The following is a 14,392-nucleotide window of genomic DNA, read 5'->3' on the forward strand; positions in this document are numbered from 1 at the left end:
TATGCTTTTTTTCTATTAATATCCCCAAACTTAATATTGATTTAAAAGTCAAGTTTAATCAACATCGTTGTTATAATTTCTGCAAAGTTAGCAGAGAACAATAAATAGGCTGTATAATACAAATGCTATGTAGAATACATCAGTTAGAATTGCTGTGCCTTGGAGAGGACGGGTAATTGTCAAGGGCTAAGCTGGCAGAGCCTGAAGTTGAGAAGAAAAAAGACTCCAGGAATAAGATACCTAGCAAATCAGAAACCAAAGCATCTTGTCTCATCCTCCTCGCCCATACTGTTTCTCCATCACTCCCCGCTTCCTTTGCTCTTGTCTAAGGGGAACAGCTTTCAGGCGCGAGCTGTCATTCTCGCTGTAAACTCCCACGCAACCTTGCAAGAAACAAAAGCCTGTGGAACTTGCATGCTTCGGCTCGGCACACACCTATGCAAAAGTTTTGTAGGTGCCAGCATCCCACAGAAACTGGCCCTGTGTTAGCTGGCTACAGTCCACAAAGCCGAATTGACAGACAGGTGGTGTAAGCCAGACGAAAAATAGCTGAGAGCTGGAAGATGCCTACACAGCTTTAGTAACTAATAATTTGGACTTTTCTGTTTCAATTGTCACTGCTATCTCTGTATCTGGTGCTTTTTTAAGATGACCTAGTTTTGTTGAATTCTCTATCTGTGCACCCATCTAAAGAAAAATCCTTGCAGCCTGGGGAATAGCACGTTAGAGAGAAACAACAAAGAAGCAGGGACAGATTCAAGCCATACAAAAACAACACGTCCCTCTCACTTACCAATATACAATGGGTATATTTAACAACAGCGATGTCTTGATCTGTAAGACAACTTCATATTTAACACGAGATGTCAACGTGCCCCTAGACTAGCGAGGTGTCATCTCAGAGCTTCTGTGCAAGAGGCGTATTTGCAAGTAGACAAAAGTAAACTACAGCGCACAGATGGCAGCGGTATCTTTTGGAAAAGTTTGAGCAAGCACACAAGGGAGAGAAAAAAAGAACTGCTAATGCTGGTGACAAATGACTCTGCTCAAGGCTTTATCAGTTCTTTTTCATTCTCATCTATTTCTGCTAGTCTTGTGGCTTTCCAAGCGGAGCGTGTCACTCATGTAAAGTGATGCCATGTTGAGAACATACGCAGGTACCCTGTCAGAACCGAGAAAGCCACACAACAGAAAAGACCCAGAAAACTGCAGCAAAAAGCTAACCTCACTTCCAAAAATTCTGCAAGATAATTATGAGGACGAGGTAGAAGGTAGACACCCAAAGCTCTAATTAATCCACAAGCACCTGTGCCCGTGGACGTCTTGTCTTCACACTTACACAACACCCCGTACAAAATGTTGGCCCCCAGATGCTGCAGTAACACAATAGTGGGGTGCACTAGACCAGAAAAGGGACAAATCTCCCTCAAAGTGAATGTCTCATTAAATATTGCTACTGCTTCCATTCTCCAACAGGCAGAAGTGGATTCCCTGGGCTGTATAAAGCTGGATCTGTCATTCCCTCCAGCTTTTCCCATCTGCTCTGCAGTGACAGGCACAGAGGACGGTTGGTGCTGAACTGTCCAATTTGGGTTTCTACATCCTACAAAAGCCTTCATTTTTTTGGACAAGGTGGTGAATATAAAAAGCTTTGCACATTACGAGCCCGTTTACATTTCTTCCAGTATGCATGTGATACAATTCTACACTCGCCTGCAAAGTTTGGAAGTGGACCACCTTCCGTCCGAAGCATAGTTTTGCTCCTAAAACTTTTTACTCAAAAACGGCCTCTGTTCACATGAACCCATTTGCTTTACATGAACGGACCTCTGGACTATCTGATGTCACAAGCTGTATCTGGGAACTAGGTTACAAAACCTCGCAACATGCAGGAATAATTTGCTGCCAGAACATTCTTCTAACCCCAATATTTTTTCTTCCTTCAACACTTGGACCATAGGAAGAGCAGCTCTTCTTGTCCTACGTATTTTCTAGTTACTCCTTGAACCATGACAAGTTCTTACCCTGTCACATCTGCATACACTTTTAAAATTGCTATAAAAGCAAAAGGCAATGAATTATTGATATGTGATTACATTCTGAACTCTTAACGTTCTCCTGCTCCTTTCAAAAACAAAATTAGCTATAATCATGCCAGTTATCTACCGGTCAGTTCACCAGCTTGTAGCATCACCAGTTTTTTTCCAAATGAGAACAAAATACCAATTTATATAATAGCACCTACATACTTTTCAGCCTGTTTATGACTTAAGTTTCAGGGGTTTCATTCTTTTGACTCTCTTCAAACACAAATAATAATCCTGGCATCAAAACAGAGCACTAGACTCTAAACAGCCATAAGAAGAGAGTGCAATATCCTACTTTGACAATGGTGTTTAACAAAACAAAATGTACAGTGCTACAGTTTGCTTGGGAAGACACGAGTGTAAGATCAGAAAGTCACACCACAAGCACTGCAGTCTGACAATGACAAAGAAATCCCTACCGTCATTGGTCTACCCAATTTTAGGTTGAGCTCATGATCTTCCTAAAATAAGGATTATCTGACTGGAGGGAGACGTTCTTACACACACACCCCAACCTCATTTACTGTTTTAACATCGTAAATCAGCTGTACAACTGTTAAAAACTGTAAAAGTGCTACAGCTGAATGCTTTTGCTATTGAAACTTAAATTACTTCTTTGATGGTAAGGTCAGGAAAGATGGTAACCCATCGACACCAACAGCTGCCATAGTCTGACAAGAAAGACAATGCAGTAAATGATTCATTTTAGAGTCAGGACATAAAACTGAATACAAAGCTCAGAACCAGCAGACAAGAGCACTCGCAGAAGAGCTCTGTCATATGAAACCTGCAAGGATCCTCCACGCTGCAGGAAGAATTGGATAAGGGAAACAAGCTAACTAATCTTTTCCTTTCTAAAACAGGAGAAACTGAGGGAGAGCTCCATTTACTCCTATTTCCCCAAAGAAAGGATGGGAGGTGTGAGGAAACACTCTCCTATCAAATGCAATCCATTTGGCAACTTGATTAGCAACACAGCACAAGTCAGAGCAGCTTAAGGTAAACAGCTTTATTCCTGGCTGTCTGATACCCATCCTCCCGGTGATGACAGCCAGAATGCATCAAGTTGTAGATTCTTACATCTCCTCCATGCACCCATGTTTTTTGATAATGTAGGCAGAGAGAAATTGTCTGTTCTGCACAGATGGGTCTTACCTCCAAAAAGTATCATGACCTTTGACTATACACATTTACAGTCCAGTTATTTGGCCACATGGCTCAGCTACTTGTTCTGTATAGCATACAGTCAAGAAAAATGACGCGTACCTTGTGAGCACTGGTCCAAGAACTTGGGAAAAAGGAGTCTGAAATATAAGAATAAAAGTTTATATATCAGTAATTGGTGTTATTTACACACGTCCCTTTAATTAAAATGTTTCCATTCACGTGGACGCTGACAGCCAGAGTCTTACTTTCCATCCCATTTTCACATATCTTTTCCTAAATCTGTGTAACTGGAACATCTCTAGAGATCATGATTTTGAAGAGTTCTTCCCCAAAATTTAGTTTAAGGGTTTATTGTTGTTTTGGTTTTTTATTTATTTTCTTAAATGGATTTGAGAGCTAATTGTCACTACACAATCTATTCTGCATTCCAGGAAAACAGTAAGACTTCAGTATTACTTAAAATTCCTGTTGTTTAAAAAGGAATTAAAGCCTGCCCTAAGGAATTGTGCCTTCTGAATACAGCCATAATTCTTTATGGAAAGACAGTATGTACATAATGCTTTCTGAACATATCACTTTGCATGTCCAATTGTGTCAGACAAGAAACAACCATTTTTATGAGCTTTATCACAGACACATAAACACAAAAGCTGCATACAAAAGACCACATCTTATCTGTTCACATTCAGTTACCTATCTATCCCTTGTCCTGCCCTGCTGTTCAGTACTAAGAAGAGCTTCACCCCAGCACATGAAAAACCTAGATCTCCACAGTAATAAACTTCTGGGATGGGAAAGGGTTTTGCTTGTCTTGACTGAAAAAGTTACAAGACAAACATCAAAATCACTCAACACTCAGTGAAACTGCCAAAGTTTCCCAACTGCAAGATTTGTCATTGGCTGTACATGGCTACTTTGTAAGCTCTTATCAGAAGAAACTTCAAAGTGAGACAGAAATAATCTACAGTATCAGCTAAGCCTCTTCCTTCAATTGCTACTGCGATTCAGTAGACAAACAATGTTAGTCAAAGGATTGCAGGCTACCGCTGCTATAAATACTACTCAGCGCCATGACCAGCTACACACAGAGTTTGAGAAAAAATATGCACCTAGGGAAGGGATTTGTCTTTACTACAGTTATGGAAAGAAGTTTAAACAGCACTCCAGCATCAATTCACCAATATTTTCTGTCGCCTGTATTATTTATTTACAATCTCGGCTACAGAGACCAAAAGCAGCAGTAAGGGAGCATCTATTATTGACTAGTACTAAGCACAAGTTATTGGTTCATGTTCCAAAAACAGCTTGTAAGTTTAAGGAATCCACTTCTATAAAATGATTGGGCAGCTCACCTCTAAACTCTGATGCACAGAGGTTTTAAACAAAAATAGCAATACCACTAAGAACTGAAGATGCTAACTGCTTTGACTTATTTTTATCAAATCAACAGTGAGGCACAGTTGCAAAATATATATATTACAGTTTAATGATAGGTCTATGAAATTAAATGAGTTCTATTCCATGTTTGTTGGAGTATGGAACACAAACATATACTAGGAAACAGCAACTAAGCAACTATACCACACTACTTTATAATGTTAGTGAGCTGGCTTTGCTATCACTTCCTCCCCAACATGCCTCTGCAGTAACCCAGGATATCAGATTTTAATACTTGCAATGCTTTGCTTCCGTGCTTTGTCTTTGATCTGGGACAGCTTCCCGTAAATTCCATACTTTAAATATGGAAAGTCTTTGTTTAACAACACAAAGTAGTGATATAATCAATAATCCAAATCGAGATGCACGTCCCAGTACTTAGCTACACTTAGAAAATGCTAAGGAAGACTGAAGAAACCTCCAACAGGACAACTGTCCAGATTTCACAAAACACCTATCCAGAGTATACACCATTTAAGCAGTAAACTACTGCTTCATTCTTCTACAAAATAAACTTCATTAACATTATATATAATTAATTATATACCCATTGGAAACCCAATTTCATGATAAACCAAACAACACTTAAAAAGTTCATCCAAGGCAGACTACCCAGCAATTTTGTGAGATTTAAGGCAGTTCAATGACATTTACCCATCATAGAACCCAAGTTATTATAACAGCGGTCTCAAATATATACATAATCTACTTTCAGATTACTAAAAATATTTTCAAGTATACCTGTGCTCTATATAGCAACTCAGTGGCTCTACACAAGTATTAACTGCTCCAATGATGAAAGAAGACTTCACATCTGGGTCAGGATGAGTTTGTAGAGCCTGTACAACATCAATCACATCAGTGTATCTGTAAGAAAATAAAATGAAAGAAGGGTTCAGAGAAACGGTACCACCTTTCAACATGCAGTAAGAAATCAGTTACTTGCAAGGTTACAGTTCTAAAAAAGCCTAAAAAAGAAGTTATAAAGCATTTCAAAACTTTACAAATTGAAACTGTTAAGCAGACTGAGCAAAGTGAGTAACATCAGAAATACGCTAATGCCTGCCTCAGAGAAAACCAGTATAAATATAAGCTTCACACTGAACACCTGTAAAGCTTGGCTTTCTGGAGGCACAAAAAAAGCAGAAAGGAAATAGATGCACACTATGTTTTCTGTAAAACACTCAGCATTGTTTGACTCAAGTAAAGAATTAAAAATAACATTCGCTTTTTATCAGCATTCCTAATTTAAGTGTGCTATTATAATCAACAAGTCAATTTTTTAATCATTACTCTAGACATTGCTGTATTGGAGTTCTGTAGGACAGCAAAATTTAGGTGAACTGGAGCTTACTTCTCACCAAACGACAATCTCTCTCAAAACTGTATTGAGAATTACCATGTTAATATATTATAACATAAGAATTATACTTGTTAATGTTGTCTAAACACCACTCAACTGCTCAGAAAAGAGCGGAAAAGCTATAATTAAGTATTCTTGAAGCTAGCGCTGCTACCAGCGTGTCAGTTATTTCGCACATCACTGGACACTAGAGCAACTGACTTCATGAAAAGTATCTCAATCTGAAGTGGAAAAAAAACAACTCTATTTATCACTAAGAGAAGAGACGATAACGAAGAAAATGCCACGTACACGTCCTTAACAAAACAGATGAATGCTTGGTAGCCTGGGAACTAAAACCATTCGAGTAAGGTTAGAGTAGTACTTCACTCAAGCTAGCTGCGGTACTTGCTAACGACTCATACAGAAACAGAGAGGGCAAATGTGTCTCAGTCTTCACCTTCATTTGAGAAGACAACTGGCATTTATCAAAAATGTTTTAATCCGTCTTACTTAAATATCTCCTGTTGTGTCAAGTGAATGGCATATTTTTGACAGCTTGCTTTAAGTTAGTAGCGAGAGAGGTAGTAATCTTTAGGGAGCCGTACTTCTGAAGCACAAAGACTGAGGGCATAGCGTGAGGATGCTGTGCAAAAACTGCGCAAAAATGTATGTTAAATCACATGCATGCAACATTCTTCATGTCTTTTATCAAGCAGAACTTTGAAAATTCATGTTGTTTTTTGTAGCTCAAACTTTCAAAGAATTAAAGCTACCAGAAATGCAAAGAAAAAGACAAAACACACCAAGATGGCAAATACGTGGGGAAAAACCACAAAGATTGACTCTTATGCTTACTGTAGAATGCTCGTTCTGTTTAGCTTAGGCTTTTAAGTTTCTATTTGGAGAAAAAACATTGCAAACTGAATTGGCCATTTACTTCAGAAAACTCTAAGTTTATTAATTAATGATTGCCTAGCGTTTGCTGATCTTTCAGAAGTTTAAGGACTGTAAGAACTTCAGTGATACAGCTACAGTCTATGCCATACCGTATCACACTTCCATTATATTCTGAAGCTACAGAAATTAAAAGTCAGTGTCCTCAGTCATCTAATACCTTAAACACAACAGATCTTCCTCTGAAAAAAACAGGAAGGTGTTCTACGCACATCTTTCATTAAATAATTTCAGTATTTTTCCATCCTTTCAAGGAAGATTATAAATGACAGGTAAGATATGAATCATCATAGAATTACAGGACAGCTTGGGTTGGAAGGGACCAATGAAGTTAACCAAGACTATCATGCACAGAGTTGTATATTCACTGTAAATTTTATTGCTTTGTTAGATGCAAAACGTAGGTCTGTTGTTAAAAAGTGGCAGTAATCCATTCGTGTGCCATCAGGAACAACAACATGCAACCTTCCCTCTATTTATTACAATAGTGCTAAAGAAGGTCGTATTCAGGAATATTCACCTGCGGCTCTGGAGGGCAACTAGCAACATAATCTCATGCTGTCTCTGCTCTACTGTCCCCAGCTAAACCTAGAGCTTTAACAGACAGCCAGACAGGACTCTTACTTTGCCACTGAAGTCTGCAGAAGATAGAATATTAAAATGAAGATACTCAAGAATATGAACCAGACTTCTCTGAATGACAATTACCTATCTAGGATGTCTGAGGAAGTGTGTATAGAGGGGAAATAGCTGTTCCAATAATATTCTATAGACAATGGTCTGTGGTACAGCTGGAAAGGGCAAGAAAACTGCTTTTGAGAGGCCAAAATCACAATCAATCTCCTAAACAGAGGGGACAGACCAAATTCCTTGGACTTTTTTTTTTTTTTTTAAACAGACTAGCAAGCAATAAAATTAACAGGTAGCAGGAAAGTTGAGTTTAGTACATACATGAGATAAAATTAACAGAAAATCACGCTTTAGCACAGAAACTTGACCACTTCAGAGTGACAAGAAGTTTAAAAATGCCTTGGAAACACGAAGGGAACAGAAAATCCCCTATTCTATTCAACAGGTCAAAGTTCTAACATTTACCCTTGCAAGACCACTAAGAGCCGCTTGTTCTTTCTAGCGTAAGCGGACTGACGGACACTGTGGTTTTGCTGAGCCTCCAGGACACTGGAGAGATAACGCTGGAAGTGTGCTGCACTGAAACATTCAGGACTATCCATAGTTTGCCGATAAACTATCCACCTACAACAGAAAACAAAGAAAAAGAAAGATTATGTAATAGAACACTACTTCTTGTTTTGAACCAGTGACATAACCCAACAATGACAAGCCCCAAGACTCCACGTTTCTCATATCACGTGGGAGAGAGAAATTTACTTGGCTTTCTATCATTTCAGCATAAGCACATTCCTCAGACTACTGCCAAAAGGCTTTGTGGTTTTTCATTGCCTTATTTTTTTAAATAAAACAACGTTCAACAGCTTCTTCAAAGCAGCACGTCATATGAGTAATTCTGATCTTTGTTGGTGATGCAGTAAACAAAACTTAGATTCATATAATTTAAGACTGGGCATGGAAGTATTTCACTGCAAAAATAAAAGTAACGATGAAATCTGTGGGAAAACATAATGTTCTGTAATACTACATCTCATTCAAAAACTACCTTACGTTTGCCCTGAAGAGAACCACTAAGATATTCCAAATCAACTTGCTAATACCAAGACATCAAGTTAAAAAAAATAATACAACAGAATGGTCCAGAACCTTACTAAGATTAAGCTCTAAGGTGTTTGGTTGTAAGATTTAAAAGGCTAAGAATTTTGATTTTTCCAGAACAAAGAGCTGTATCAACACACAGAATGGTGAATTCCTACAGTGGATTTATCTTATGCAATACGTGTCCTGAATACATCTCCTGCAACTATAGAATATTGATCAGATCAGATCTTAAAATGTTGTAGTAAGGACCATTAGTATAGTGTTTTCCCCAAAAAGAAGAATGCGTTTTAGATTCGCTACCACACAAGTTAATAAATGGAAGCCATTCAACTGTGTCCTTCAAGTTTTGACAATACCTTTCCCATGCTTAATGAAAGATTCATTTGGCCCTTCTAAGATTATTCTCAACTGTGTGTAGCATCAGTGGTAGTTCCAGACTTGTCACAGCTCTGTAATGATACCCCTGGTATTCTTAATATGAATTATCACGAAGACACTTTTTTTTTTCTTCTCTAAATGTCTAGTATCTTAAATCAAATCTGCCTGGCATAACACAGTTCCCTGAGATACCTGAAATAATAGAATTGTGCTCATTTAATGCCTCCCCGTTGAAAACAGACCTTATGCTGTGCTACGTAGAACTATTTAAAGTGCCTCATAATATTTACTGAATGTACTCTTATGATACATCTGATTACAAATCAGAAACCAGGATACTTAAAAAAAAAAAAAGTAGAATATATATATATATATATTTAATTCCTTCATGTTGAGTAGTTCTTTGATTGTAAGACCACTGCTTTGGACTGTAAAACCAGAACTATACGAACCTTCCATGCTCCTTGTTAAAAGTTACAAGGAAAGCACACAGATCGCTGCTGCGACATCCTGGAAGACCTGTTATAATGGTGATAACAACCTAAAACACAAGAAACAGAAGGGGACAACTTAAAAGACGAGAAGAAATGAGCGAGCACCGCACGCAAGTTCCTAGCACTGTACATAAGGCTCTCTATCTCCATAAAACTCTAAACAGAAAATTAAGTGACACTGAACAAGACAACTGTAAAAACATCTGCACCATTACTCAGGTAAAATTACTCATCTTTACAAAATGAGGTATTACCTTGGTTTTCATACCCTTAATGCAATTAAAGGATATTTAACAAATAGAGCAGACAGTATTATCAAAGCCTTTACATTAGAACCTAGTCTGCAGTGTGTTAACTTGAGACAAAACACTGCAGCAGACCAACGGGTTCCATTTCCTACGATTAAAAGGGTACATCCAAAGACACACGACAGCATTTGAGCAAAATGGTTCCAAGGAAGGGATGGCTTCTTTCGAACAGTCTCAACTGTCAAGCACAAAGAGCAATTCCAAGTTTCTGATGCTGAGTCCAGTGTGTACGGAGGTAAGCAAATGACCTCTGGAAACATGGCTAAACACAATCCTGTGCTGTGCTGAACTTGACTAAGGAAATTATGTCACACTGGTAACCACCCCACACACTGAGTATCATCCTGTTACTAAGGGACAAATTACCTCTTCCAGTTTCTAACTGAAGTACAGCTGAAGATAGCCATCTGCAGGTTATTTGTGTCCTATCCTCAAAATCACTTTTGGATGCTAACAGACAATGAGTAGGCATAGTAATACAGATAAAGAAGTAACTAAAAGTTTGCATGTTTTATAGAAATTAGAAAAATGATTCGATAATGTTATACTAAAGGCATTTAAATTAACCTTAAAAACAGATTTAAGAACACTAAGGGTTTACTAATTAATACTTAAGTGTCAGTATGGTCTCTGAAAGAGATCCCAAGAAATAAGACTGCTACCACATTGCGGTATTTGAAGAGAAAGACCATATTTCTGCTGCTTTGGTTTTCTTGCTTACAACAGCTTTCAAATGCTGGAAAGTTACAAGGAAATTATTTCTCTGAAAACACTATTTAAAGCACTCCTTAAGTTTCATGATTGTTGTTGCCCCTATAAAGAACAGAGTGTTCTACAGATAATATCAGCAATGTTAAATATCATGTGCTGCCTCTATGCTATTTAAAGGTCTTATGTTGCAGAGAACAATTCAGTTAAATTATTCAGCAATTCATAAAAACAAACTACTGCTTCAGGGCTAAACTCTCTGGACATTAGAGAAAACTGCTCAGTTGAGAAGATCTACTGTTCGTTTTCTGTCCCTATTTCACCAGACTGAAGGGCCACTGGCACTTCCAAAAGGCTGTTTAAATACACAATTAAGTAACGTAAACAGGAAAACAAGACAGAGCAATTTATTCTAAGAAGCAGACTTCAAACATGTTCAGTGTGAACTGGAGGAGGCGGCATAGCTAAACACACACCGCGATGCACGTCAGTACTGCATTACCTGCAATGGAACCAGTAACAGGCAGAATATTGGGTAAACACCCTGTGCTAGGGATAGGAAGTGTTGTTGGACTGCTTTCTTACCTTATCACTTTCTGCTTTGCTCTCAGGAACGATTTCTGACTGTTGCAGTAAAATAGGAAGATGCGCTCTCGTTATTGGCTCGCGACTGACGCAGCTGACAGTAAAATGCTGCACAAACCTTTCAAAAAATAAAAGTTTTTTTTTTTTTTTTTTAAAAAAAATAGAAGACCAAAAGACTCCCTTCATATAAATAGCTGGGAAATTACTAAAATAAAATTGTTAAAAAGGTCAAATAGAGGCTTCCTAGTGAGGAAATAATTCATCTCAGAGTAAAAATACCTAGTGTGAAGACAGACTTATTTAATAAGCAATTTTTAGATGATGATTTCATACAACAAAATATTTTTGTACCATTTCTGTCAAACCTAATCCCTTGGAAATAAAAATAATTTCTCACCTCTCTAGTTCTGGGAGGGCAGCGGATATTTTCAGTTCACTGCATCTTTCCCCAGAAGGAAAAGACAAATAATTAAATAGCTTCTGAACGCTGGAATGTCTGAAAAGAAGCAAAAAAAAAAAATCAATTGGTTAGTTGAAACAAAAAGCCTAGAAGTTTTCCTTCTTTAAGCCAGATGTCTACATAACTGGCACAAAAAATGTGAGCACTAAGAATACAACAATTCGTTTTTAATCATTATTAAAAACCAAGCCTCAGCATTTTTGTGATGGTAGCACGCAGTTAACATGGAATTACACTTAAGCAGGATGAACTTACAGTCTCTTTTGTGCCACTGACAGGAATTCTTCTTGGACAACTCTTAAACATAATCCTGAGTTTCTCTGGTTTTGCCACGAAGAGAAAACCTGGAACAAACCAGACCTACTCGTAAATGTCATCACTTTGCAAAATTTGTATTAAGAACGACTTTGGTTCACCTAAAAATACATTCATCTTAGCCAGTCATTAAAATATTTCACCATACTGGTTTTGCTGAAAATATTCAAAATATGGAAGAATTCTCCACAGATCAGATCTGAAAACCTCAGCTATACTGGAGCTACTTCAAGAAATAACTTCACAAAAGGGTCCAGTTTCACACGCATCTTTTAGTCATAGCATTTCTTTACTAGAAATGGGAGGTATTTATAGTCCAACAGCAGCATCTTAATTCAGTTCCTGCTGTACAACTCCTCTAAGTATTGCAGTTTTCATTAGGTAAGATTACAGCAATCATATTTCTAGAAATTTAAGAAAAATTCTCTTTCTATGCAAGAGAATAAGGAGGCATTCGTTTCTCTGGGGAACAACATTTGGCTCACATCCTACTGCTCTAGCCAAGTTCCATTAATATGAATGGCATTCTGAACCTAGAAATCAGATTCAGCTGAATCACACAGTCATTTAAGTGTTCAGTATTTCCCTTCTTTTAGTAAGTAAAGGCAACAGCCATTGTCGTTTTTCACAATTATTTTCTGCAAGACAAAACAATCAAGAAGGGACGAGACTGCTTTCCATTAACAAATCGGCATCCTATATGCAAGGGTACTGAGATAAAAAACATCAAAATAAAATAAACTTTTGATATTAACAAAGGCGGCATTGCTCATGTAGAATGAACCATGCAACCAAACAAATAACCACTTCAAAACTAAGGAAAATGCCTACAAGGGATGGAAAGAAGGACTGGTAAACAGAAAAAAAACATTATTTAGAAGTCAAAGTGATAGGGATAAAGTGAAAACGTAGGTCAGACACAGAACTTGAAAAGGAAATCAACAAAACTGGGAAGTGTCCTTTTTGTATGACTTAAAGGGAAAAAAAAGAAAAAAGCTGCTTTCTGTATGTCTCAAAGCCTAATCAAAGCCACCTCAACTTTCAATTACAGTGAGATGTGAAAGGCGCTGTCCTGTCTTTGCAAGATCTTCAAACCAGATTCTATTCCTGTGTGCTCAAGATCTTGCAACCAACATTACAGTTACAAAGAATTTGATACACTCAGATCTGGAGGGATGGGTAAATTGCCATTTCCTATTTCATGGAGGCTTGAAGTAATTAAGTCATAGTTCTAGTGCGTCTGCTAAGTGAGGTATCGTGTCATATGACTGGAGAAGACTAAAACCACTGTCTGTATTTCAGTGAATCTTTGCAGCTACAGCTCTGTAAAGCAACTACTAAGTCTACATAAATTCAGTGTTATGCAGAGTTTTAGATAAAATTTTGGAGGAAAACAATAAATACGTGTGGTTGGGCACTAAAAAAATATAATACCTGACTGGCAAGGCTTACACAGCAAGGAACACTTGGTATGGATAGTCTTTATTCATGTGATAATAGCTCCTAGACGAACGACGGTTCATCTGCTTGAACATGAGCAAAACAACTGCTATGGTGCCAGCCAGATGAGAAACTGCAACTCAGCTGCTTAGTGAATGCTCCCAAACACCATCCGTAAGGGATCTGGCAAGAACTGAACCGACAGCATTGTAGGGAGACTAAGTCGGGAGACAGTCGCACAGCACTGCGTCTTACAGAAAAATCTAACAAATAAGAATGGAAGAAACAGAGAAAAATATGAAGAAGGTCAGTATGAAGGTAAGAATGAACACACAAACTTCTGGAATCAGATGGACAGTCAGTGGGTATCAGAAGGGAAGGACCTGAAGGTGTTTCTCAAAAAAATAAGAACACCAAGATCTGTTAATTCAAGGCAGCAGGACAAAGCAAAGGCAAACAAAGGTAACTGAACTTTTTCTGAAGATAACTATTAGTGCATCTATACAAGAAACAAATACCCTCATATACAATACTGCACACAGTATTGGCTATCTGTAGCCAAAAAAAAAAAAAAAAAAAAACTATTACAATGATCACAGGAAAAGAGAACCTTTTATAAGAACAGACTAAAAAGGATCTGGTTTTATTTTATCAGCCAGAAAGAATAGGTCTGAAATCTCTGAACAGCTCAAGCACTACCCTTGGGAAAAAAAAATACAAGCAGGTATAAAAGTAGACCTAATAAAATAGGCTAGAAATTCAAGAGCAAAATATGCACAGCCACTCACACAATTGAACAGTGGGAGGACTCTAAACACTTAAGATAAAAGGAGAAATTTTATGGAATCATTAATGCTACCAGTGGGGACTGTACTCACTGAGCTAGGTGGTCTTTTCCAGTCCAGGGTTACAATCACATACTAAAACCCTTGCAAAGTCCTAAAATCTTCAGGCTCATTTCCTCAAAAGTGCTATTGTTATAA

The 14,392-nt window shown here is 37.8% G+C and overlaps 1 protein-coding gene across 1 annotated transcript in view; it reads right to left on the minus strand.

Moving 5' to 3' along the window:
- C4H20orf194 (chromosome 4 C20orf194 homolog) overlaps positions 1-14,392 on the minus strand; it is a 72,570-nt gene that overhangs the window by 13,211 nt on the left and 44,967 nt on the right. The window contains exons 23-29 of the mRNA XM_035326479.1: positions 11,910-11,998; positions 11,592-11,690; positions 11,195-11,312; positions 9,552-9,640; positions 8,086-8,244; positions 5,433-5,558; positions 3,354-3,391 (exon numbers count right to left, since the gene is read on the minus strand). Coding sequence (XP_035182370.1) covers positions 3,354-3,391; positions 5,433-5,558; positions 8,086-8,244; positions 9,552-9,640; positions 11,195-11,312; positions 11,592-11,690; positions 11,910-11,998 — 718 coding nt within the window. The remainder of the gene's footprint in view (positions 1-3,353; positions 3,392-5,432; positions 5,559-8,085; positions 8,245-9,551; positions 9,641-11,194; positions 11,313-11,591; positions 11,691-11,909; positions 11,999-14,392) is intronic.

The sequence above is a fragment of the Oxyura jamaicensis genome, chromosome 4, assembly GCF_011077185.1.
Source record: "Oxyura jamaicensis isolate SHBP4307 breed ruddy duck chromosome 4, BPBGC_Ojam_1.0, whole genome shotgun sequence".
Taxonomy (NCBI): Eukaryota; Metazoa; Chordata; class Aves; order Anseriformes; family Anatidae; genus Oxyura; species Oxyura jamaicensis.